This window comes from Epinephelus fuscoguttatus, linkage group LG8 (genome assembly GCF_011397635.1).
Source record: "Epinephelus fuscoguttatus linkage group LG8, E.fuscoguttatus.final_Chr_v1".
Classification (NCBI taxonomy): domain Eukaryota; kingdom Metazoa; phylum Chordata; class Actinopteri; order Perciformes; family Serranidae; genus Epinephelus; species Epinephelus fuscoguttatus.
The window spans coordinates 12095990-12123476 of NC_064759.1; the positions used below are offsets into that span (position 1 = coordinate 12095990).

General features: G+C 40.2%; 1 protein-coding gene across 2 annotated transcripts in view; it reads right to left on the minus strand.

Annotated features, from left to right (window-relative positions):
* Positions 1-3675: 3675 nt before the first annotated feature.
* The window catches only part of epb41l4b (erythrocyte membrane protein band 4.1 like 4B), a 31799-nt gene continuing 7987 nt past the window's right edge, over positions 3676-27487 (minus strand). The window contains exons 4-23 of one of the 2 annotated variants that reach the window (XM_049582563.1): positions 27258-27336; positions 26957-27001; positions 25606-25658; positions 21306-21426; positions 20514-20601; positions 20334-20422; positions 18246-18315; positions 17981-18150; positions 16333-16442; positions 14867-14897; positions 14521-14554; positions 14292-14395; positions 10789-10928; positions 7678-7796; positions 7471-7584; positions 7322-7374; positions 7082-7234; positions 6843-6963; positions 6533-6666; positions 3676-5090 (exon numbers count right to left, since the gene is read on the minus strand). In XM_049582563.1, coding sequence (XP_049438520.1) covers positions 5027-5090; positions 6533-6666; positions 6843-6963; positions 7082-7234; positions 7322-7374; positions 7471-7584; positions 7678-7796; positions 10789-10928; positions 14292-14395; positions 14521-14554; positions 14867-14897; positions 16333-16442; positions 17981-18150; positions 18246-18315; positions 20334-20422; positions 20514-20601; positions 21306-21426; positions 25606-25658; positions 26957-27001; positions 27258-27336 — 1892 coding nt within the window. In that variant the 3' untranslated portion in view covers positions 3676-5026. Of the gene's footprint in view, positions 5091-6532; positions 6667-6842; positions 6964-7081; positions 7235-7321; positions 7378-7470; positions 7585-7677; positions 7797-10788; positions 10929-14291; positions 14396-14520; positions 14555-14866; positions 14898-16332; positions 16443-17980; positions 18151-18245; positions 18316-20333; positions 20423-20513; positions 20602-21305; positions 21427-25605; positions 25659-26956; positions 27002-27257; positions 27337-27487 lie in introns of both variants that reach the window. The other variant, XM_049582562.1, reaches the window with a different exon arrangement.

Below are 27487 nucleotides of genomic sequence, written 5' to 3' on the forward strand. Positions count from 1 at the left end.
TTTTTTTTTTTAACAGGGTGGAAAAGTGAAGAATAGAGAGAGCAGGGAGGGGGAAGCGAGAAGGAAGGCAGACAAAACCATGTCGGACCCCCTAAGGGCAGATTTGGCATTGTGTAATACAATCTTGTGCACCCCACCCAACCTGATCCCTTTTAAACACACTCACTCTCCCAGTTACAAAAAACACTGTCGAATCCAGCATAGCAACACCATTAGTATCTATGCAACACGGCCCAAAATACTTTTTTTCTCTTTAACTTTCATCACCTCACTGACAGTTAAGTTGGAAATATACCGTATGTAATCTACTGAGGGATAAAAGCAGTGTGATTACACAAGAGGTTATATTTCATGATTTGACAAAAAGCATTTCTTTGTAAGTCAGGTGCAAGCACTTTAGCCTTGTTAAAATCTTTGTACAGTTTAAAATTAGCATTAACATGAATTGAAGTGTACAGAGTACAGATTAACAGACTTAGAGTAAATTAAAGTAATTTTGTCTAGGATTAAGTATAATCCAAAGAATAATAGACTTTGAAAATTATTAATAAAGGAGGATTTCTTTCTTTTTGCTAAAGGGAGGGCAGTTTGATTGAATAATTCATTATTTCTGAAGGAGACCAAGGGATAGTCCTCAGTTTTTCTCTTTTCCCCAGGTCGTTTATTTTATTTTAGCACTCTCCTGTGATATTTACTGCTAAAAAAGATTTAAGATTTAAGAGAGACAGTTACAATAAAATACTTAAAAAACACTACACCACTGTGACCTATATCAGAATGGGGCATGGTCTTCTCTCACCAATAGATGGGAAAAACATTGTCTCCTTCTTGTTTATAAGGCATTGCTAGGAAAGCTTCTCTTTAAAAATCAAATCCATCTCATCACACACACTCACAGGGATTTGTCCAGGTCCCCGTATCCCTTGAAACTCCTCAGATCTATGGGGTGCCGTTTGTAAAGTGGCTCACGCTGAAAATAACATCAACATTTTGCCACATTTGCTTCAAACAATGTTTAAAAAAGTGTTGTGAATTTTTTAACGTCACCTTTTACCACATTTACAGCAATATTTGTTAACTTACTTGTTAAATATATTAAATAGTTAAATCTAAATATTAAATGTGGCACCTAAATGTTAAATGTTAAATCTAAATATTAAATCTAAATCTAACTCTAAATGTTAAATCTAAATGCTAAATCTAAATCTAAATATTAAATCTAAATCTAACTCTAAATGTTAAATCTAAATGCTAAATCTAAATCTAAATGTTAAATCTAAATGCTAAATCTAAATCTAAATGTTAAATCTAAATCTAAATGTTAAATCTAAATGCTAAACAACTCAAAGTACACGTCAAATAAAATTTCTCCAAACATGTTTCTTGTTATTTTAGGTAGTTATTATCACGCTAATGTATGTTCAAGTGTTCATTTCCCCAGATAAGTTGGTTTTAATTTGTTATTTGATTCTATAAACACAGTCTGACCATCTCGAGCTTTTATTTTGGTACTTCTGGTGACCGGCAGTGTGAATTTGCATATTAGCTAAATATTTAGTTTCACCCAGAAGATTTAGATTTAACATTTAGATTTATATTTAGCATTTAGATTTATATTTAGATTTAACATTTATATTTATATTTAGATTTAGATTTAATATTTAGATTTAACATTTAACATTCAGGTGCCACATTTAATATTTAGATTTAACTATTTAATATATTTCTAAGTTAACAAATATTGCTGTAAATGCGGTAAAAGGTGACGTTAAAAAATTCACAACACTTTTTTAAACATTGTTTGAAGCTAAATGTGGCAAAATGTTGATGTTATTTTCAGCGTGAGACACTTTACAAATGGCACCCCATACAGATCAGCACTGAGCTCGCTAAATTTGCTTTTTGGCATCAAATAAATGGAACAAGTTACAAGAGGTATCTAAATCAGACAGGTATGTGTCATTAGATCATTTCAAGTGTATGCTAAATGGTATGGTTGTTTTACAGTGTTCCTGCTTTGGTTGATTGACAGACATTTTCTACATATAACATGTTGTACTAAGGGGTGATGTATGTGAAAATATGCTGAAGGCCCTGTCTTGTTCACTCATCAGTGCCTGTGTTAAACATTTTTATTTAGTTGCTCTTTGTATAAGAGGCAGCTCATAACCACAATGGCAATTGGTAATTTCACTCCTAATGGGCAACTGACCTTTGACTAAGCTCCCTCACCCCTCATAGACTCTAATGTGACTTTTTCAGATTTCCTTCATTTTCAGGCTGGTTTTGTGGATTTTGAGCTAAATGTGCCTGGGTTACGTCGTGTAATGATACCTGGAGAGGTTGAAAGGAGATGTATGTTTCTTCTCTTTTCCAAAACCAAAATCAAACTCCACTAAGTGTAGGGTTAGTTAGTTAGCTACTTAGGATATAACCTACCTGCTGCATTTGCCTTTTGATGATTATAACAGTGAAAGAAGACCTACCCTGATTTATTTGAACAGTGGAGTGAAACTTTGCCAATATTCAACCAGCTACGTGTCATCAAAGTGTGTGCGGATCATAGACTGTAAAAATAATGGACATAGCTACCATGACATCACCCGTTTTGGCCGTCGCTATCTTGGTTTTTTGGAACCACAAGTGACCACATTCGAGCAAGAGGTTGGAGCTGTGGGGGAGCGAGGGGTGGATCTGAGTGAGACTAAGGACTCTATCGGCAGGCAGCTTGTCACTCTAAGCGACCTACCTTTAACTTTAAATCTTAAAAACATTTAAATAGGTGAACTATAAAAAAATAACCCCCATACAGTTGTCTCAAAGGGGGTAATTAGCTTTAGAGACCGAATCCATTTTCTGTACCAGGGTTTTAATGTGTTTATTTCTGCTGTAAAGCTGGACACAGGGGGGCAATGTGGACTGACTGGCCTCTGGAGCCAGTCTCAAGTGGCTATTTTTTAGAACTGCAGTTTTTGGCGCTTCTGTGTTAGCTTCATTTTTCAGCCCTGGAGGTTGCTGTTTAGTGTAGACGAACGATGTTTGGCTCTCCTGGAGCTGCCTGCCCATCTGCTGGCGGACGTTCAGGTGCTAGCAGCACAGAAGAAATTGAAACACCATTTATCTGCACACTGCAATGACATATAGCTGGTTTAAATCGGCAAAGTTTCCCTGAAATTTCATTGTCTCTGTCTCGATCACCAGGCGATGAGGTGGTTATTTTTTACACTGTGATCTGTAGACTAGCAATAGCTTTTATCTGTATCTTTTCAACCTGTTTTTTATTGTTGAGTGTGTTTTGACACCCTGAATATATTCTTAAAATACATTTTGCCGATCATTTTGTCTTCCTCTCTGAAATCACATCTCTGCTTTTTCCAAAAATTCGATAATACTTCTTCAGGTAGTGAGAGTGTGGGCTCAATGCTCGCTCTGACAGCTTGGTGGAGCATCATAAAGGGGCGGGGCTTGGCAAACAGTCAATTAGTATTGACCCATCAACATTTTCAGCTTGGGGTTGAGTTTAAAAATTAGGGTTGATGATGTTGCAGGTCCAAAGCACTTACAGTAGTAATAACTCGGGATGGTTCACCCCCTCCTCTGAACCCCAATAATTTTTATACAGTCCCTTAATACATAAAGCAGGATGTGCTTTGAAGGTCTTGTTTATTGGCTCGTCCACATAATTATCTGTCAAGGTCCACATTAATTATGTCAGATACAAAGATTTGCAGCACATTCCTTAACTCATACCAACTCTCCACTGCACCTTGCCTTGAAGATTAATTATTTTGCCATAAGTGTTTCACCAAAGGACAGAACAGGGGTGCAATTACAGGCTGACTCACTGCACTGCACCTGATAGGTGTGTAGAGGCAGATAAATCAGTAATACCCTTTATAACAACATTCTCTCACAGGGTGGGTGAGGCCTACACACACTTATCGTACAGGCATGCAGGGTGAGGCTGATCCACATTCCCGTGTCAGTGCAGAGACCAAAGATGCTGTCAAACTGATGATGTGGCCTTTATTAAGATCCAACCGTGGGCAGGAACAACACAATCAACACATACAGTACAGCAGCAGATCATCAGCCGCCTCAGATGTGGTTGAAGTAAAGTTGTTGAGCAGCAGGGTTATGCTTAAACAAGAGCTTATTTCCAAGAACAGGACGTCTGAGATCAGTTTTGCATTTTGACCTGTGATGAAAACTGCATGTAGAAAAATAGTGATCCACGACCTGTAACGCGGGATCAATGTGCTCAGCTGTGACTGCAGATTTGTCTCCCTCTGGTGGTCACACTGAGACTGCAGCTGCACAGTCTCAAGCCAGTCCAGTCTCAACATCTCCTACACAGAGTCAGGATTCATTTCACTTTCAATTCACTCTGTTCAGGAAGTTACTCAAATGCTGCAAATGTTTTGGCATCTTAAAAATGGACGTAAGGAAGAAAGCATTTACAACGCCTGCTCTGTTATCAGCATATTAAATACAATGTCTATTTACATTTTGAAAAAAATGATTTGAAAGTGAATTGAGTTTCACTTCAGCCTCTGTTTGTTTTAAAGTGTAGAGATCAGTGCTTCAACAGTCGCTGTCTGAAATACAGTTTAGGCATCAACGTGGACACGGTGTTGATGTGTTGATGACATAAAAGTTAAACATAACCCCAAAGCAAATCAGATAAATATTTCATCATGTAACATATTCATCATGCAGGCAGCACCAATCACATCTGTAGCTTGTCTGTAACGTGTGTGAGTCAGTCAGTGAGTCCACTTTCCTCTGTCTCACTTACAGTTTTTACAGTTTCAGTTTGATGAATATAAAGAACCGTCCCTCTAAAATAACAATTAAGCAAATATAACAATTGCCTTTATGCAAATATATATTTATAACTGCTGAATGTTTTATGCAAATGTACAAATGTTGACTGCAGCAAATGGTTTTGGCTCCTCTGCCTCTACTTTCCTCACTTGACAGCAGGTCTGCTGCGCCTGGTGGTGATGTCACAAGGGTCAAGGTCTCAGAGCTCCGTCATCAGGAGGGCTCTCAGTATCTTCTCTCGGTCCAACCTCATTTCCTCTCCGCTATAAGCACAAACAAACCTCATGTCATGAGAACTTTAAGGAAGTCTTTGTCACACATGATAGTAAACTGAATATATATATATGCTGTGAGACAATGTATTTAAGGCCATAAACTGAAGGAAGCTTTGTTTAAATGTGTTTTAAATCACTCACATGTTACTATTACGCACTGATCAATGTTCATGCATTTCAAAATGGTTGTTATGGGTAATGTTGTGACATATTGCTCCAAGAGTTAAGTTGTGCACATAATTAGTGACCTCTCGCCTGTGTAGGGGCGATGATGTGAAGTTAGAGGGTGTGCAACTGTTAAATAAAAGGCAGTTTCTGGTTCAGAGTTAATCTCGCTGCTGCTTTATTCGTACCAAACCCCCAAGCCTGCTACAACATTTAAATTTTTGACTCTTGGTCAGAGGAAACAAGACATTTAAATATATCACTTCAGGCTGTGGTGAGTTACAACAGATATTTTTGTGCTAAACTCATATTATGGACAAAGGTATTAAAACATTAAAGCAGCTGCAAGGAATTTTAAATTGGTTATGAAATAGTTTCAATTTAAAGCTGGGGTAGGCTGTTTAGTTTTGGCATCACTGATCAAAAATCCCTCTGTTTTCGGGCTTTAGAAAGTCGGACCTGTGGCGGGAGTCTTCGGCCAATCACAGGTCATTTCAGAGAGAGGGCGTTCCTATTGACTGTTCTACAAATGCAGATGTGTGTGCACATCCCTTTGGTGAAAGCCTGATTCAGCAAGTCAGAGATAAGTTGCTATTCCAGCATTATAAACAACTGTCTACACTGCAAAGCAACCCATAAAAGAAAGTCTATAAGAGAGTCTGACAAGAAATGTAACAAAACGTGTCAATAACGAAGCGTTTCAGAGGTGGAGGGAAAATGTTGCTAATATTTCAACCTTCTGCTAACCAGAGCCTAAGCCTCATGGTTGTGGCCTCAACTTCATGCTTATGCAGCTAATGTTATCCGGAGCCTTGAATCTCAGTGTGTCCTGTGCTTCACTCCCCTCCGCTACAGACAACAGGGAGCACCTCCAGAGACAGACCGCCAGTTAGCGGCCACAATAACCTGAATCCAGCTACAGCAAACCCAGCTCCAGCCCCAACTCTGCACCAGATCAGCAAACTTTCTGTTGCTGCCATTACAAAGGTTAGACAGGTTAAATTCAAGGCACTACTGCCATATGGATCCTGGATTGGCTCTCTTCCTCCTTAATTATAAAATTGATTGCGAGATTGATTGCGGGGCACCAAATTCAACACAAAATAAAAGTTTTTTAAATGAAATCGCAGATTAATTGATAATGGAAATAATTGTTAGTTGCAGTATTAGTTATAGGATATGCGTCTCAACTACTAGACCAACAGGAAGCTTCAGCTCACTGGAGGAAGGTTTTAGCAAGTATGAATGTACCTGAGGAGCGTTACCTGTCATTATGGGCAGCAAGGTAAGGGGCCAGGTGAGGGATGGAGCTACGGTAGTAAGAAGGGGAGAGATGGGGAGAAGGCAAAGGAGAGGGACAGCACGGACTACCAAGCTCCAGTGACGGCATATTATCCACCTGGAATACACATTAACACACACACACACACACACACACACACACAGAGTGATCTGTTGACTGACAGGTAATTCCGAGAGGCAGATTTACTGTAACTCCATAAGTGGAGTGTTGTGCTTTCAACAAACAGGCATTCTAATTGCTTTTTAAGGTGTGTGTGAGAAAGTTTGTGTTACCTGTGGGTATATAGACGGCTGTATCTGTTTGTCCAATGAGCTGGTCGATCCTGACTTTCCTGTACTCTGGGAGGAGATGGCTGCAAGTGCTTCTGGGAGATTATCTTCATCTTCATGGTTACTATATGAGCGATACATTGAGAGACGCTCAATGACTTACATGACCTGCAGGTCGATCTGAATAAATAACTTATTTTTAAAAGCTATGGTGCTACAGTGTTCAGGTGAAGTGTACTCACAAGCTGAACTGTCTGACCAGTCGTTTCCTGCGGTTGCTGCTCGCGTTGGCTTTGGGCTGCAGCCTCTCTGGCGTTGGGTTGCGGTCTTGCCGATGTGGCGTCTTGTCTGCGGTCAGACTGGATGCAGCCGAGTCTTGGGACGAGCTCTGATACCTGAGGAGCAGAGTCACAACACATGGAGAATTAGTCTTAAACACACGTGTAGAAACATGCATGTGCAGATAAAGTGAGGACACCTGCCTGTCATTGAGGGTCTCATTTAAGTTCTTCCCTCTGGGTGTTGTTGGAGCTTCCTTCTTCATCGTGGAGGAGAAGAGGAGACTGCTGTTAGCTATACTTCACATTACACAAGGTTTCTAAGTTAGGTGGAAGTCTGCTTTGGTACTCACCCTGAAAGCCGCCTCCATCTGGGCCTTGAGGATGTTACACTTAAGATGATCAGGGAGCATCGCCGGAGAGGCAGGAGGGTGCAGAGACTTCTCAGACAGCTGCTTCTCCTCTCCCTGGCGAGGGAACATGCAGCAAAGGAACATAACTTTGGTTAAGATCTTATCATGAGCGGAACAGGACAACAGTGTCTGGAGAAAGAGTCTGACCTTGTCCATGTTGACGTGCAGCGAAGGCCAGGGAGGAGAATCGCTGTCTGACTCCAGAGCTTTGAGCAGAGACTGAGAAATGTCCAACTCATCTGCAGGGCAGGGAGGAGCTCGACGTTCTAATGGACACAAAGTTTAATGAGAAAAATACAGTATGGGCTACATTAGTTATTATATAGACATACTTTGTTTTTTTAGTGTAAACATTTGATTTGATGAGGGAGGGATGGCCAATTTAGTGTCTAAATCGGGGTATGCAACCTTCAGCTCCCCTCCAGTGGCTTTGACAGAAAAATTATATGGAAATGGTGTGGATGTTTACTGTTCATTTTCATTTATAATTGGCAGTGATGAGGGAAGTCTTTAAATCTTTATTGAAGTAAAAATACTAATACCACACTGTAAGAATACTCTGTTACAAGGTAAAGTCCTGCACTGAAAATGTTACTTAAATAAAAGTATATAACTACAATCAGGAAATTGTGTTTAAGAGTTATGTAATGTAAAAATCTGTAGCCTGTACACTGAACAAAAAAATGTTTTAACGTGTCGTCAAATAAAATGTGAGTCATACGTCTACAGCGTGTGTGTGTTAGCTCCATGCTAGCAAACTGCGCTTGTAAATAGCATTGCGCTTTAGATTACATTGCAGGAAGCTGTAGGGGTGACCTGCCAGTTTTTGTAGCTATGTCTAGTATTGTATTTTTGTTTGCCTCTTTTGATTGTAGGGCCTATGCAGCACTCTGGAGGAAAATAGGTGGGTTGGTTTGTTTTTTTGGCCGTGGTTCACCCTTAAAGTCCTTGCCTCATACTGTGCATGAATTTCTTGTATAACCTGCGTTTAACAGAAAAACATTTTTTTGAATAATTAACTCTCGGATCCATTGTATTAGCAATAAATTGCTCAGTGTTGTTCATAGATAGCATACATGCTCTCCGATTCACTTTTTATGTTACGCTCTAACACTCCCAGACTGGGGCGTAACAAAAATGTGTGGACAAATTTAACTGCCAGTACCAAATAATCGTAAATGATTCGCTGCAGAGTACACCTTACACTTACATACAAGCATGCATAGATTTTAAGTGCCATAAAAACAACAATATACAACAGAGGAACCCTGAAAACGTTAGCCTTCTATATGTTTTGTTTCAGTCAGTTTTGTCTTGTCCAGTCTGAATGCTTTAGGACGGGTTGCTGCTTCCAACCCAGCATATTAAGGTTAGCTCATTTAGACCTATTAGTAATGTGGGAAGACTCATTTAGACATAATAGTTACCTTCATTACAGGCTCAAGTATGTTTTGAAGGTCCAGACTGATTTTTTTTTTTTAGCCAAAACGGTCTGTTTTGACAGTAAAGGTTGCCGACCCCTGCTCTAAGTGGTTTAGAAAATAGAACAGAAATGAAGCTACTTTGTGACAAGGCAGAAAATTGTCTTTGGTTTGCATGTGTAAAACCTGCCATTAAAAAGGCTACATTAAAAGACACCATATTCCATCCAGACAGAACACGTTAAAACACATTTACATAAAAACACGACACAATAGAAGCTACATTGAAAGGAGCACCAGGCACTCGATGGTGAGGACTGAATCAAGGTTGAATAAATAGATAGAAAGTGCTGTGTGCTGAGGTGGCAAGCTGGCTTCAGAAAGTGGCTGTTCTTTGTGACTCAGATATTTTATAGCAACAGGGAAAAATATATCCTGTAGACGTTTTTCTTTGCACACAGGATTCTGTACCTTTGCCCTGAAGGTGGTAGCTGAAAGTGGTGATTTAAGGATGGCTGTGGTCATCTAAGATTTTGCCACTTAAGTGTTGGACAGCTTTATTATATTAATGTGTTATATTAATGATTTATACCCACAGAGGCACGTTTTTATGGAGACTTTTGTAGAGAACAAATCAAAATTGTAAAGAATGAAAGGAAGAGAACTCAAGAAAATGTGCTTAAAAGCGGCAAATCAACAAAATCACGAAAACTTACTTTCCCACTGAATGCTGCTGCTGCTATCTATCTAGCCAGATCAACTCAGTACAAAGTTTATGGTGCACAAAGTGTCGGATAAAATAACCTGTAAAACTCAACAGCAACACTTTTACTCAGAAATGTTTTTCTTGGTTACTCTGAATGATACACAGAGCTCACTATTAACAATTTCTACTCTTTTTTTAACCTAATGTCTTAAAACTGACACCTTTTATGGAACAAAATGTTAAATTACATTAAACTCCACTGTATTGTTTAGTTGGCAGATGTAAGCAGTGGATATTTCACACCAAAACTATCTGCATAGATACCACAAGGGGTTAAAGGATAGGATAAGTATGCTTTAAATAATAGTTGGTCGACAATATGAACAGTTAAAATGTTTTTCTTTTTCCGTTATGCAATAAATGCAATATCAGCATTTATCTGAAGCTAACTAGAGGCTTCATCAGTCTGATTTATACAAAGCAAGAAGGTATCTTCCAAATTTGCAGCCTCTTCGGTGCAAATTCTGTCCCTAAAGGGGCTCTATGTGAAGTTTAGAGTTATCTGGACACAGTTATCAACATGGCAGCTGGCAGCTACCAGTGCTAACTCAATAAACAGTGCTAAAGAATGGCAACAGCACTGACAGAGCTAACAATGTTACCCAGTGGGGAGCTGGAGGGTGGGCGCTACGCTTTCAGGACAACCCTGTCCTGATATCAACACTAACTGCCATATGACTGCAGTGCAGTGTTGGTGGTGAGCTAGCCAGGGGGATACACACATGCACTAACATGCATGTGCAGCTGGTTTGGCTTACCACAACAAATCAGACAAGATTACAGATTACAGATGACAACACACGCAGAGGGAGTGTGACTTAATTCTCTGCTCAGGATGACTCCACTATATCTTTACACAGCAAATAGAGGTTTGCTGTTGTGTTACTGCTCTGAATGTCATACAGATCTTTCAAAGTGGGAAAGTATAGTTTGTGTGTGATCTGAATGAGTTGGCACTTAAAGAAAACACAGGATGCTGACCAGCAGACAGCGACAGACATGAGAAGAGCATCAGTGTACGTACAGTCACATCACAGATGGGACTTCCTCCGGCTGAGAGAGAGTACTCACTGTTCTTGGTGTGTGTGTGGCAGAGCGTGTCCTGGCTGTGTGTGTGGCGACGGTGATGGTGGTGGATCTTGCCAGAATACGAAGTCTCATTCTCTTCAACACTGAACTGATGGTCTGAAGCAGGACCGCTCAGAGGGAAACTGAGGACAACATGTGCAATCAAAACAATTTTTTTCCTTCTCTACAAACTGTAAACCGTTATCTAACTTCTAATCACTCCATCTGCATGACTCAAGGTTTTATAGGAATTCTTCACCCACTGAATGACCATCTCTGTATCAGTTACTCACTGTGTGTTACCATGAGTTTGTGAAGAAAACTTTTACTCGCATGCCTTCATGGTGAATGCAAAATCCAAAAAAGATCAGTCTCATTTATTCAGTTGTGCTCAGTTCTTCCCAAACACTCAATTCAAGGTAACACGTGGCGAGTAACTGATATACAAATGGTCATTTTGCAGGTGAAGTATTCCTTTAAAGCACATCGCACTGTTACAGTATGGAGTTTGTTATAAAACAATGAAAGACAGACCTTTACACAGTTTTTACATTTTTGCAATTATACACATTGTGTTTATTTGAAAGGCATCGTGTGATTCGAGTAAATGTTACAGAGCAAAAATCAACACACTATGACAGCAAAACATTGGCAACATTTTGTGTAAACAGTTAGTTGATTCAGCAAATCCGTAACGTGCTGTAACAATGTAAAGTTAAGTCAAAAACCTCTTCTTTAAAGCACAACACCACATACGCAGGATTCTACTTCATGCTTCTACTTCACACTGAGCTACGACTATATATCTAAAGCAGCTTAATCCCTAAACCAGCATACAGTATGTGCTTCACTCGACCCCTTCCACCTGTTGAACTTCATATCACTTCATCTCACTCAGATTAAAGTGGTTTGGATAAATTAGCTGTCATAAGATTTCCAAGGCATGAAGACAAATTTAATCTGTAAGGGTAGAACTGTGATCTTCTAGTAAACAAGAATGAAAACACCGACCATGATGACATGACAACGTACACAAACAAAAAGAGGCACAAAGCTGTTAAACCTGGTCCTGTCTTTATTTTATTTGTGTTCTAGTGGTGCAGTTTAGTCCAGTGGTTCCCAACTGGTCCAGATTTCTCCTTAGTCATTAGTCCAAGGTCCACACTGTTTAATACATTCAGCGTCATACTTGTATTTGGCCATGTCGTCGAGCTAGTTTGTCTGTTAATCACTCACACTCTACAGCAGGAAATGGCACTTCAAAATAAAAGCTCTGTGCCAGAAATTCACTGTACGTCAAAATTAAGTGTCTTTTAAAAACTTGACACACTGGCAGCCCATTCAGATTGGACCTGCACCCTACCAGTTGGGAACCACTGGTTTAGTCTCTTAGTGGTTTCAAAGTCGGATACTTTATATCTGTGTAAGAATGGGTAGGGAGGGTGTCGTGTCTGAGTAAGAGCCATCCCAGCTGCCACCAGACATCAATATGACATCAGAAAGACATTGGACAGACGTTAAATTTTGGTTGAAAATACGGTTTACGATATTTATAAACCACATTTTGTGGACTTCAACATTATGTTTTGCAGATGCTAGGTTTTGTTCTCCATACCTCACAACTAAATATTTTTCTGCAGATGATGTTGGCATGAGACGCTTGGAAGACGTTGGCTTTAGGTTACATTCCAGCAAAACTTAAAGCCAACAAAATGTCAATGTCGTCTATCATCAGGGCTGCACTATGGAGCAGTGGTTAGCATCACAGCAAGAGGGTTCCTAGTTTGAAACTGGGGTGGGGGAGCCCTTCTGTATCCCTCTGTGTTTACTCCGCGTTTCAGCGTGGGTTTTCTCCGAGTACTCCAGCTTCCTCCCACAGCCCAAAGACATGCAGGTTAACTGGTGACTCTAAATTGCCTGTAGGTGTGAATGTGAGTGTGAATGGTTGTCTGTCTCTATGTGTCAGCCCTGTGATAGTCTGGTGACCTGTCCAGGGTGTACCCCGCCTCTCTTCCAACGTCAGCTGGGATAGGCTCCAGCCCCCCTGCAACCCCAACAGGATAAGCAGTTACAGAAAATCAATGAATCTATTGTCAGTATTTTAAGTCAATTGGCATTCAGCGTTGTCCTGACAAATCACAACCTAAATTAACCAAATATAAATGTCTGACAACACTGGTGGCGAGCTGGGATGTTGAAGAAACATTCTGAGCCTTAGTAATGTAAAAAACATACATACTAATAGTGTAACTCGGAAAAGTCGATGGCTTTCGTCACTTTTGTAACTTGGTTGGTATCATCTTACTTTAACAGGATAATCGTGCTCTAATTTCAGAACAGTTCCCATAATTTAAGAGCTTTGGGATCTGCAAACAGGAAGTAGCCTATAATGTTACCACTGAGCGAGTGAGTTAGCTGTGGGGAACAACTTGTGTACATTTTGGCAAACTGGCACCATTAAAAGTATGCCGAATTAGTGGTTAGCAGTTCCTGTTTGCGATATACCCATGAGCATACAGACAAGTATCACTACATTACTTTGACACTGAGGATTTAAAAAACGTGATAATTCTAAAGCATGTTCTGCCGTTATAAGGTGCATCTTTTTTCTCTGTGATTACTTGGTGGATTTATGCACATTTCGCTGAGACGCTGACATCATTGGAAAGTGTTAGTCACACTGACTCTAAAGATGTATCATATCTCACATATCATGTCTGTGAGTTCATATTTGACCTCAAAGAAGATTTTTTGACGCCTACTGCAGAAATCTTTTACAAAGGATGGTCAGTTTTAAAGTGCCTTAATTGCCTTCATCAGCTGATGATACGACTGTTGACCGCGTTGATAAACAGGCCAAATTAAAATTACTAATTTCCTGTTGTTTCCAGAACACCTGTCCCTTTCACCTTACGCAACATATTCATCTCCCGTTTCTCCCTCTGCACCTTTTCGGGATATTACATGAAGGTGTACACTGAAAACACATGAGGGGATGTGACAGATGGATGATGGCAAAGGTGATGAGGATGACGGAGCTTCTCTCTCTGGGACACCAGTCTTTTTAATTCTCAGATTTAAGAGTCTGGGTTGGAAACAGGTTCGTAGTTCAAACAGAGGTCAAAGTGCAGTCATGACCTTATCCCTGTAAACCACACTGATGGATCCTGGGATGGAGCCGCTGGTCTGCTCAGGGACGGGACGATGACCGGAGACGGGACTCACTGACTCGAGAGAAGGCCTGAAGGGAGACGGAGGATCATGCACACACAAGCATGGAGGCAGACAAGACAGATACATGAGGTTTATGAGTGACATGAGGTGTGATGAAAAACAGACAACGTGGAACATGAAATGAGTGACTTTGTCTAAAAATAGAAACTTGCCCTCCTGTCAATTTCTGATCAAGGACCCCTGAGACTGACTCGCATCATCCTCCTGAACAAAAACATCCTCGAGTATCTCTAAACATCGCTGTCTGCATCCTCTGCGGCTGGTTGTCTTACCTGTGTGATGGTGTGTGTCCGGAGGGCTGCAGGTAAACTGGAGGTGTGAGAGCCGGGTGGGGCGGGTGCCACGGCTCATGGCCAATAGGAATGTTGTGCCGGTACTGGAGGGGAGGAGAGGAGACAGATTGAGGAGACGCTGAAATTAAATGTTGTCACAAGAGCGGAGCCAGATCAGTGGCTGCTGCATGTGTGTGTGTATGAAAGTGGGTTATCTGAGGTCACTCACTGGATGTAGGCTGGGATCAGGGCTGGCGTGAGAGCTGGAAAACACAGACAATAATCACTGATAGCAGATTAACAAACCAACCGAGAGCATTCATGTCTTTATGTGTTTGAGTCTTTGAACATGCGAAGTATCCTCAAAAGATGTGGAGAAACCTCAGAAGTGACGACCGTTTTCTTTCTTTTACAAAGGGCTGTTGGTGTTAAGATTATCCAGGCCGTTATGTGGATTAAGGTCAAGGTTAGGGGATAAGGAATGATTGTAATAAATGGAATATCCTCACAAGTACAGTAATATGAATGTGCATGTGTGTGTCATGTTTATTTTTGGGTGTTTTGGTGTATTTTACCTGATGTGTGGCTTGGCTGGAGAAATGGCAGCTGACAGACAGAGAGAGACGTGATGTCAGTTAGAGAGGAAAAGACGAGCTGAAGGAAATATGACTATCGTTTTATCTATATTTATATGCTCGGCTGTCACCAGTGGAGGAATGTAACTAAGTACATTTACATTTATAATCAAGAACAATTTTGAGGTACTTGTACTTTGAGTATACTTTATATTTCCTATCCACTACATCTCTGGGAAAAGTTGGCATACTTTTTACTGCGCTACATCTGTCCGACAGCTTTACTTCTTTTGAAAATGAACAAAATATAAATCAAATAATAATTGAAGACATATTTTCAAAAGGTAAGATCCCCAGCAGGATATAAAGCATTTAAAGATAGCCTCATCTTTACCAGCTGCAACATTAAAGTCATGTACACAATAATGCATCAATAAAACAAACAAATAAATAAAGACCTACATTTTTAGCCTGGCCTTTAATTGATCTTTATGTATTTTATTTATTTTGTATTCATCATTTTTGTGTATTTATTTATTTTTATTCATCTGTTTTTTCTCTGTGACATATTCTTCTATTTCAACTTATTTATTTACTTATTTATTGACAGGCAAACATGCATGCGGCTCTCATTTGAGAGGCTACAATTGACATTTAGGCTAAATACATGGTGTAAACTGCTTCTTTCAGGTCAAATTTGAATGTTGCAGCCTACGGACACACACATATTGCACACACAAACATTTTGTGCTTTTTTGTGTTCTTTTTTTACATCTTAAAACTGGTCACCATTCACTTCAGTTGTACTGGATTTGACTGCAACACTGTTTTCCACTGAAACTCTGGGAGCATTTTGTGAACTGGAGATCTTCACTCATCCTCACATCAGCACAGGGGTAAATAGATATTGCGTGAATTGTCATTTTGGTCACTTAAAGGTGGAGAGACAGGGTCAATATTGCAATGGTCTTGTAGGAGAGAGCTCCAAACGTGGGGAGCAGAACGGCTGACAGCTCTAGACTCCCTGGTGGTCAAGCTGGCAGATCTCAGAAGAGGATCTGAGAGTACGTGAGGGTGTGTAGATATGAAGGAGTTCGGAAAAATGTAACAGGGATAGGCACACTGAAGAAGGGCCAGACCCGAAATGTCTGTGTGGCAAAATAAAATTTGATAAACTTAGAGTGCTGTTCCTCTCATCTTTTTGAATTTTACACCTTATTTGGAATACGGCATCCAGTTTTTTTGTTTCTGTGAGTTGAGCGCATTGTCTCCTATTATAGATGTTTTTAAATAAAATCCCTTGACATTTATTAGCTGCAGCTTCTCCTTTTCTCTGCTATGATAACATTTTTCATAAATGCAGTGAATTAAAAGAGTATGTGACCTTCCTGAAAACACATTCAGCCTGTGAAGAACTAAACAGGTGCTGTTAGTCATTAACGTTTGCGTGTGCTGATAAGACTCACCTTTGCCCAGCGACTGTGTGCGGGAGGGGTATCTCTTGCTTGGCCTTCGCTCGAATGTGCTGGCTCTCCTCAGTCTGCCTCCATGAGTGGCCTGATACTCTGTCTTACCGCTGAGACAAACACATGGAGGAAGATGGAGAGTATAGAAGTTACTATACAGCAACCAAATTACTTTTTTGTGTATGTGTCTTGTTTTTTTGTTTAATTCATGTTTTAATGTTTTCTTGTTATTTTGTAGGAAGAGTAGCTGATGTATCATATGTGCTATATCGTAGGCAACTGGACGTTTTTTTGCGTTTCTTGAACACGTTTCACCTCTCATCCAAGAAGCTTCTTCAGTTCTAACGGACTGGTGCGGAGTCGCAGGCTTTAAACTGTGTGGGTGTGAACCCTTACAGAGTCGTTAAGGTCACATGTGAGCCATTGACCCACCTGGCCATCTTGTGTGTCGTTAGGGTTAGATGGTCCAGGCATGAATGGGTGTTAAGTCATTTGGAGAGGGATCCCAAGACTGCATTGTAGGTGGGTGATAAGTGATGTCGTAGGCCACCTCCTCTGTTTAATGATGGTTGCTCCAGTTTGACGTAGATGGCTTCTTTCACACCTCTTTAAAACCATCTGTCTTCTCTGGCCAAGACGTGAACATCGCTGTCCTCGAAAGAATGTCCCTTAAATGGACAGCTGAGTCTTGACCTGAGGAGCTGGCTCTCCTGCGCTGTGCCATGTGCTGGTGGAGTGGTTGTTTTGTTTCACCATTGTACAATCTGTGCACTCCTAGCTGATGTATCTACATCAAATAATGACTATCCTAATAAATACAAATACAGTCGGACTTCAGCTGAATTGTATTTAAACTTTAGACAGTTGTTATTGTGCCGCTGTCAGGAAAACTGTCTCTAAAACAGTTTGATATGCAGACTTTTTGATGAGACTAAATTGTTTTTTTTTAATTTGGGATGTTTATTTGGAAAACACAGGTTGGGTCAAATTATATAAAATGTATAAAAATAAAAACAAAGTAAAAACAGCAATTTAACAATTGGTGTAATAAAACTGAAGGGATTTCTGTGATTTCTGCATATATTTCAATTTAACTGACTTGACATCTCTTATTTTTTTGCTCTTAAAAGCAAACTCATTCATTTCTATTATGAAATGCCTCTAAATTCAGACACTGGCTGATGACAAAAAGCTCCAGGTAAGTGACACTGGCATGCTTATTACACTGGATTATATTACACTGTGCAGGCGTTCCTGTTTTTACTTCCACCAGCTGTAACTTGAGTTTTTAATCCATTGACTTGGATGTGAGACAGACTTCTCGCTGCTTTGTTCAGCTGCTCCGACACATGACAGGAAGTGCTCTTCAAGTGTGACAATTTGCTTTGACCATCTCCGATAATAGTCAGAAGAAAACAAACAATATGAAGGGAATATCTCAGTCGCCATAGGAACAGGTCCACGTAACCATAGATACCCTGTAACCATAGATACAAAGGCTCTGTTTTATGTGACACACTATTCCCCATATGCTGGTACTAGTGCTGGCCACAACTACCTGAGTGAGCCAACTTGTCTTATCTGTCTTCAGTCAATAATACACTTTATGAGTTTGAAGAGCAGGCGTGAGTTTGCCTCAGAGCCCCACCTGAATCTGAAGCGTGACCCGAGTCGTGTGAAGTCGCTGCGGCTGGCCTTGCCTGTGGTTGGCTGGCGCAGGCGGAAGAAGGCGTGGCTCTCAACCGCACACTTCCACAGGTGTTTGCAGCTCTTGGAGCTGGCCAGCTGGAACATAAACGTGTGCTCCTGCTCGCGACCCTGCACAGTCAGAAAACAAACAGTTAGCCGCCCTGTGTGTGTTTGTGCCTGCGCTTGTTTGTACACAGGGTGTGTGTTTGTGGCAGGATACAAACCTGATCGTCATCCTCCACCACGACCAACGTGAGTCGACTCTTTTTAAAGTCCAGACGAGTGATTTTGGGCCTGGATAACACACAGAGACACACAACAAATCCAAGGAGGATTAGTGCCTCAGGTTTGATAAGCGCTACTGAGGTTGAGATGATAAGAGCAGTGGCTCCCAAATGTTTTGAAACCATGGCACCACCTCACTATATCCACCTTCAGGTATAGATTTTAAAGTCCTGGTAAAACAAACAAATATGCAGTGTTGGGCAAGCTACTTTGAGGCCAAACGTATAGGCAGGCAAAAAATGTTCAGTTGAACTGTTTACTATAAAACAACAGACTTAAATAAAAATGTTCTTCTTTTCTTTTTTTGAAGACTTTGTGACATTTGAACATGTCCTCCAATAACATCATGAGTCAGCCTATTGCTCTCTCTTTCTCTCCTCTTCCTACTTAATGCATTTCTCTGTCTTGGCCTCTTTCAGTCAGCTATCTAGCTACGTCAGTAACTCAAAAACAGACTTCTAAAATACATTTTGCAGTCAATAACACCATTATAAATAAAAGACAGTAATATAAACAATAAAAATATTTTTTTTGGCATCAGAACATGAACATGTCTCCTCCATCTTCATACTGTTCCCTGTCTATTTTCTCGGCCCTTGTGTCTATTTCTCTAGTGTCCATTGCAAATTCACTAAATATAAAAAGTCGAAAGGCAATACACATGGCAGTGCAATGTAGCCAATCAGAGGCAGAGTAGGGCGGGTGTTGCCAAGGAAAGCCAATAGCGAAAGCAGCAAGCAGAATAAACTGAAGGATTAGTATGTGATGTCGTACAGAAGTGCTTCCGCTTGTCTACATGCCTTGGTGTGGCGCTGGCTTCAGTCACTCACATATCCTCAGTTTCATTACCCTTACTTTTATCCAAACCTCCGCAGAAAAAAGTCTGCTGCACTTTGGAGTGTTTCCTGGTAAAAATAGCTTGTAACTTTGGTGGATGGTACTGTGCTACTCTATCAATTAAGCAAAGTAGTGACATAACCACCATGCTACTGAGAAATTTTAATGATTAAAAAGGTCGCCAAGTGTAAAAAACAACATTCAGAATCATGAAAAAAGAGGTAGTATTCTCTGCTCTGAGATGTCGGGGTGGTGTCCGTTGAATGTGATGAAGCCACACCCACTTGCAGGATAGGCTCAGCCTCTTTTAATTGTAGCACTGTAACAGATGCCAGAATCAACCAGAATCAAGTTTGGTGCCAGAGGACACTGACCTGCCCAGTTCTTTTCAGTCTGCAACAACAAAACTCAACGGCTCCTGTTTTATATAATGTAAGGGCTGGGCTTATGCTATTGGGTAAACTGGTTTCCCTACATGAAAGGAGATAATGCTTCAAATATAAATGTTGCTGCAAAGAAGCAACATATTCTAAAACATGGATACTTCACACACATCTTCAACCCAGCAGCATAGGAGAGCTATACAATCAGGACAATTTCAAGGTGGGCACCCAAGATTAGTGTCACCAAGATTGTGATGTTTACAGTGACGTTGACCTTTGTCATAAAGACGTTTTAATATGGTGACATGACAATAAATTGTACCAGAAAAGGGTCGTTTGCTCAGTACTTCCTAAAACTAATATTTAAACACTTTCACATAAACAGTCTCACGCATGGAGCAGTGCGACTGTGCTGTTCATGCATAAGTGTTTGAAATGTTAGGGTTTCAGTGAAAATGCACGTGTTTGGGAAATACTAAGCCTACAACTGGATAAATGAGACTTGCATTATGAGTTGTGTGAGAGTTTGGAGACAGATGTTTGGATTTAGTTTTGCTGTTGTTAAACTAGGTTGCCTATGACTTTAATTCATTAAGAATGTCACCATTTTTGGATTCTTTGTTCAGCGTGAAGGCAAGTGAGAAAAACAAAGTTTTCGTCATGAATTCGACATAACACACTGAGTGAGGTGAGTAACTGATATACAAATGATCAATTTTGGGGTCAAGTGTTCCTTTAACTGACTCTAAGGTGCCACAGAGCCCACTTTGGCAACAGCTGGTTCAGAGATGCATTGGATGTACTTACCAAAAGAAGAGGCCGATTTTGTTGGAGCCTTCAAATACTAAAATACCAGTTGGAGTGAGACCTAGTGCGTATTCCCCTCCATCTCTGCCCTGAGGACACAACACACACACACCTTTAGTTGTCAAACACACTAATGTAATGTAAAGAAGTGACATGTGATAATTAAGTACACTCACAAACCTTGACAAAGTGCATATCTACTCCATAAAGTTCCAGCCACTTGCATTTGTTGAGAAAAGAAATCTCTGCTTGAGACGGACTCTTTCCCCTGAGAATTTAAAACAAGACACCATGTTGAGTTTTCACAATAAAAACATAACTTTGTCTGTCACCACAGCTCTGGAAACTCACTCCGAGAAAGGCTAACTATCAAAAACGGCACTCGCTGCATGACCTCTGCTGGTAATTGGTGTTAGCTTTGAGGGAAACACTCAGTGAGCAACCCTCTGTCTGCGTCTGTGACTCAGTCTTGGTGTTGTGAGTAAGAATGACTGTGAACTCAGTGTGAGTTCGTCCTTGTGATGGCTCAGTGGGCTCGCTGAAGCGCAGCATATGTATATGTAATCTAATCCGAGATGGGAGCAATCAGACCGCGGCTGGGTTAAATACTGCCCAGAATCAATCAAGACCCTCCAGGGATTAATCCCTTAATCCTTCATACAAACCAGTGAGAGCGGGGCTGAGGCAGGGGATGAGAGGACCGAGGGAGAGTGAAATTTAGACGCCTTCATCAGTAGAAAGGCTCACGCTGAAAGGCAGCCACAGAATGACTTCCTTTTCTTCTCAGTGCTCAGCCCAATGAAGAGATAACCTGGACCTGGACGCCATCCAATAAGTTGCTTTGACAGAGTAAATGTTTTGTAGGAACTAGTGCAGATGCATGTGTGGAACCGTCCTGGATTTTAGTGGTTGACAAAGTCCCAGTTTCTACAACAAGTCTGACACTGAGTTCATGATAACCTTGAAACTCACCTGAGATCCAGCCACCTGCTGAAGATGTCCGCCTCCATGGTCTCGCTCTGTTTGGGAGTGAAACGAAACTCGGACACCAGCTCAGGAGAGTGCTCCAAGGGATCACAGTCTCCCAGCTCACCTAGATATAGATGCACACAAACACACACCAAGTAAAGACACAAGAAATTAAGTAGTTGTAGGAGAGCAGCAGTCTGACTCTTCCCTACTTGGTACACTATCTTGCAATTGTCACTTGTGGCCACAATTGTTGCTGCTGAGCAAAAAGTTACATCATCTCTCTTTAAAACTGCAAATTCCTTTAAGGTCACACTGCACTACAGTACATGAGCAACTAACTGCAGACCGAAAATATCTATAGAGTATTAATTGGTTTGACTTAAAAACACTTAAGCTGTTTACTTGTTGGTGCATTTCTGACTGCAGAGGGGAAACATTTTTAAAGGGATAATTTGGATTTTTTTAAATAAGGTTCTATGAGGGACTTATCCATGGTCAGTGTATTACATACAGATGGCGGTCAACATGCCCCCAGTTTGGAGAAGGAGACAGGAGTACTGCAAGAGAAACTAGGCAATGTACTGCTGTGGACGGAGGCAGCAGCAAAATGTCTTATATCAATCTACACTCTCTTCAAAGCCTCCAGACTCCTTTGACAAAAACGGTATTTTTACATCTCTGAACACAGGAGTGGCTCACCTGCCGCTGTTTCGATCAGTTCGTTTTTGTTTGCATTATTGTTATTGGTGAATTTGAACTGACCCTTTGAAACACTTAAGTCGAACAATAACACAAACAGAATTTATACTTCTGCGTCGACATGGAGCATACACATCGCAGCAGACCTCCTGTCTATTTCTATAAGCTGAAAGAATTTCCTCAATGGAAACAAAGCTTTTATTTACTTTAATTTCACAGATAAGAAACAATAAATTGTGAAGACAATAAAGCCTTCACAAAAATATCATTTTAAGATTTCTGTGTGATTTATGCTTTGGGGATTTATACTTAGGGATTTATCCTGGCTTCATATGAGCAGAGGAAATCTCCACTAGTAGCTAGGCTAATTAATACAATGTAAAATGTCATAGGCTTGTGCTAATAACGTTAGCATGTTCTATTTGTTTGGAAAAGACATTTAGTATAAGACAGTTGTTTTGTGAGTTGTAACGGAGCCTAATTTTGCAACTTTGCCTTTGTTAAATGTTGCTGTTGTCCCTGGTTTCATATGAACACAGGAAACGTCCGCTAGCCGCTAGGCTAATCTATACAATGTAAAATGCCATAGGCTTGTGCTTAAAACGTTAGCATATTGTGTTTGTGCGGAAAATGTGTCCAGCAAAAGACAAGTGCTTTGTTTGTGAATGCTGCCAGTTATAGTAAAGCCGATTTGTGTATTTGTATTTGAAATTGTCGCTATTGAGCCATGTTTAATGTGTGTTTAATGTGTGTTTTAAATCAACTAAACTTTACAGCACTTCACAGAAACCCCGACGCCGACTAGTGTTTTGGAGGTGTAACTGCAGAGTGACACAGACGCACCACCACACAAGTATGAAGCCTGATTTATGGTCCTGCGTTGACTCAACGACGTCGCTACGTTGTTGTTGTGACGCCGTAGTGAACCCTTCAAACTTCTCCGTCACTCCGTTTCATCGCAGTGCAATTCACCGCCAGAGCGGTAGGAGGCTGCGTTCCTTTCCTGAATGGTTATCGTTGTCTCTAGTTGATTCTTTGTTTAGCTTCTGGCTTTTCTGGTCACAGAGAAATGAACGCGGAGCATGGACAGACGGCTCCGGCCATATCCGTATCGGTATTGAACGTTGAGCATAATGGCATAATGAGCCTTAATACTGCAACATCTACATCACAGCAGAAGATGTTTAAAGATGGTGGGGATGGCGCAATCTGGAAATACGGAACCGGAAATGCGTTGCTACCAAGCAAACCAATCACAGCCCTGCCGGTCTGCGCTGGGTCTGCGTCGCCTCGACATGTAGTTACATTTTTGGGGGTGCATGTCAGGCTACGCCGGGGGCTACGGTGAGCCTTCTGCGTAGCCCCGTACCCTACAACGTAGCGACGTCGTTGATTCAACGCAGGACCATAAATTAGGCTATAAATGCCCACAACATGGCGTAGGGTCTGCATTGAGCTGACACACAAGTATAAATCCCGCTTAACTGATCGAGGCAGTAAACCAGCAACTGCCATGTTCAGCAAATAAAATCACTGTTTTTGTGTTAGTCTGGCTTTGAAGAGAGCATAATTAAGTTTCACTTTCAGTTCAGGTCATCATCTACTGTAGGTAACACATTGACTATGGATATTTACCTCATTCAACCCCAATTTAAAAAATCCAAACTAGTCCTTTAGTGTAAGGAACCACCAAAGTACTTTCCCATTTTAGCTTATTGCTTTTCCTCTGGGTTTAATTTTTAGATGACACGGATCATAAATTTCTTCCTTTCCTCCAAATCATAGATGTCAAAGTAAACGCACCACGAAGGAAAAGAAAACAGTCCCCGCTCACAACTGCTTTACCACATAATGAAAAGATAAGATAAACCTCTAATGATCCCCAGCGGGGAAATTTGGTTGTCGCAGCAAAACATTGACATAAATAAGTACAGATAAGCATGGGAAGTAACAGAAATAAATAATGAGAGGAACATAAACTAAAAGGAGAACAGAACAAAAATAGAGACTAAACAAGAGGAGACAAGACAATAAATAATCACATACAGGGTAAGATGGGAGAAAATGCCCCCACCTCCTTAATTTCTCTGTTAACCAATATAAGGCACTAAATCTACTCTCAACACATGTATTGAACGGCTCTGCTATACTGAATTGTGACATTTCATCTGAATTTCTGCAGCTTTATTACACCAAAACTGCTTTAGGGTAAACTGATCTAATTTTTGGCACTGGAAAATAGTGATCTATGCTATTATATTAAGGTGTACATAAAAAGCTTTGATGTACGATGATAGGGGTTTGGGGGGGAAAGCCATTTAATTTATTTTGAAAGAAAAAACATTCTCCTTTAAATTAAAAATGTAAAGTTACCTTTTAGTGGAAGAAGCCCCTCTTAGGAAGGGGGCAAACATGCCCAGGGGCATCCTGCCTCAAAATACTATTTAGTTAGGTTGTCTAGTAGTTGCGACTTGAAATAGTTAAATGTTTATACTTGCTTGAATCACTGAACTCTACAGGCCTATATTTGGGACAGATGTCTGTATGTGACAGACCTATAACTCCTTTTTAACAAAACTGTTGCTCAGCCAAGATGAGAAATACATTCAAATTGTTTTTTTTTTTTAATATTAGTTGTACAAAAATTAGGCTTTAAATAACATATCAATCATGACTAATTTGATTAGTGACCTCTTTGATTTTTTTTTATCAGCAGACCCTTACAGACTAACAGAATATGAATAATTTACTGGGTTATCGAGGAAAGGACAGATAGGCTATTCTCACTGAACTGAACTGAATGACTGAATCGTGTTGAATCTAACTAAGCTAACGATGTGTAGCATTTCCATACTGACATAAGTCAGTTATATCTGTATGAGCAACCTAAACAGCTAGCTGACGTTAGCTTAAGTCGGTAGCCAAAACATCCAAACAACTTCTGTAAAAACATACTGTTTGGCAACTAGACAGGTGTTTAATTGTCAAAATGTGTAGCTACAAAGGGACTGGGTGTTTAATTAAAGTTCATATTTACATACAGTAGTAGTAAAGTATTATAGTTTCAACAGCTTGCTAGCATTATTAGCAAGTGAGCTAGCAATCATTAGCATTGCTAGCTATCTAGAATTAGCCAACATTTTTAGCTAGCTTGCTGGAGGAAGACACCCTGAAATAAAAATTATTAGCCTGAAGGAAAGGCTAAAAGGCTTCTAGATAATCCATTAATGTGTCAGAGTTGGGATTTGAATTTATTTTATTGAGTTAGGTAGAATGTTTTATAGTTTGAGGGTTTCTTGTCCAGAGTGGGTGCATCTTGTCCCAATAGTAGGGCAATTATTTTTGTGCTGTAACAAAAAAACTGACTACTCTACCAATTTATTTCTCCCAACTGTGTTGGTTTATGCATCATCATCCTGCACATGCTTAAATCATATCCAGTATATATGAGTAAATTGGCTTTGTTCCAGAGGGGGGCATCTTTTCCAATCTTAACCTATAAGTGGACTAAATGTTGCATGTTTATTTTTATATCACAGTGAAATAAACAGAGATTAATGGCCTCCAAATACATCAGAAATAAATTAAAAAGTGGACTTACTTTGTAAACAATATGCCGCCAGCTCTACTGAGACATCGTACGGACATTTCAATCTGACCAGAGAAAAAGAGACACTGGTGATGAGCTGTTTATCATGAGTGTATTCATAGTGTACATGTTATTGTGTGTTTAAAAGACATTAAAGTATCTGTATGTCCTACAGTGTGTGTGTATGTGTATGTCAAGGAGAAGAGGAGCAACCCTTTTCCTAAAATAAGCAGCCCTCTGCTGTTCCTGATCTTGAGCTTTATAATAGAGCTGGACTCAGGGGATCCGTGGCCCAGATAGAGTCAGGAGGAGGGAGAGGGGGAACACGCTGTCTCAGTGTGTGTTTGTGCATGCACGTTTGTGTTTGTGCGGAAGAAAACAGGCAGGCGCCGCTGTACAGAAGTCCCCCAAACTCTAATGTAGGTGACCTGTGGGTACACTCCCACAGGTGTGTGTGTGTTTATACACCAGGTTTGACGCCACTTGTGAGAACCAGAAGTCTTCACAGATGAAGAGAAATTACCTGAAAATGACTCACAAGGACTTGTTTAATACTTCTTTATTTTAGGGCGAATGTTTTTTGACTTCTGGTCCAGTTAAGATGAGGTCAGAGTCAGGCACTTTTGCTCTCTTTAAGTATTCACAAGACTTTTCAGAAATTGTTTTAAACACATTCAGTCATTTCCGTCTGAGCATATTTATCTTCTGTCACACTCCAATAATGGGGTCAACATTTCCTACAGACAAAGAGGGTGTTTAAAAGTTGCATTTTGTTCATCATTCATTATCTTAACTTTTAAAACCTTTACATGACAGTTTTCTACTTTATCCTCAAATAGTTTTGAGATTGTTAAACTATTTATTGTCTGACAAAATCTCAAATTTATTCTGTATCCACTTGTTCCAGCACTTAAAGCAATAAAGTAAAATATCCATCTCCAGGAGTCAGCGTTTTGTATTATATATTATTGTATTATATCATATTTAGCATTGTTGTAAACGTTTGCTTCTCCACTACAATTAAAAATAAGGCTCTGTGGGTTTGAATAATGTTTGGCTGCACATTGTGCATTTGTAACGACCCACCAGGTGCCTGAGGGATTAGGAAACATCTTAAACATTGATGACCTGACTTGACCTCTCATTGAAGACACAGTGTGCTTAGTTTGTCATGTTATAATACATATGAAAAATAAAATAGCGTGGTTGTCAGGTGTATCACAAAAAAATTCTGTTAAGCTAAATCAAAAATGAATGCACTATTTTGGGGTGTGCCACATGTTATATATAAAAATCGTGGCACATATGTTCATATATACATCTGTATCTGTTCCTGGGTGTATTATTATGTAAAGAAACTTACTTGCCAGACAGAATATCTTGTCGAAGCTGCAACACGAACAGATACCTGATGGTGTAAAAAACAACACGCATGGAGTGAGAGGCTCGAACTGAGCAAGAGCATAAATCAATTGCTGTATCACCAGCTCTTCCTCATCTCTGACACATCATTTGTTTTAACAAGTCTCCGTCCGTTTGGCCTTGATTTGAATCTGCCCACAGCAGCAAAGTAATTAGCCTGTCGTCCCCTTTGGACCTCAGCACTGGGCTCCTGAGAAAACCATGTGTGTTCATGTGTGTGTGTGTGTGTGTGATGTTTTTACCTTGTAAATTCCTCACGCAGGTTATTTGGCTCCGAAGAGTAAAACTTCACCCTGAAGAACAGTCTGTAAGGAGGCCCGTCTAAAAAAACATAAAGAGAAAGAAAGAGTGTGTTTGAGTGTGTGAGACAAAGAAAGAAGCAGAAAAAGATTGAGTAGTAATTTATCGAAAATTAATTCAGTCAAATCAAATCTTCTTATGATCTATTTTATCTCATCCATCACTGCCACAC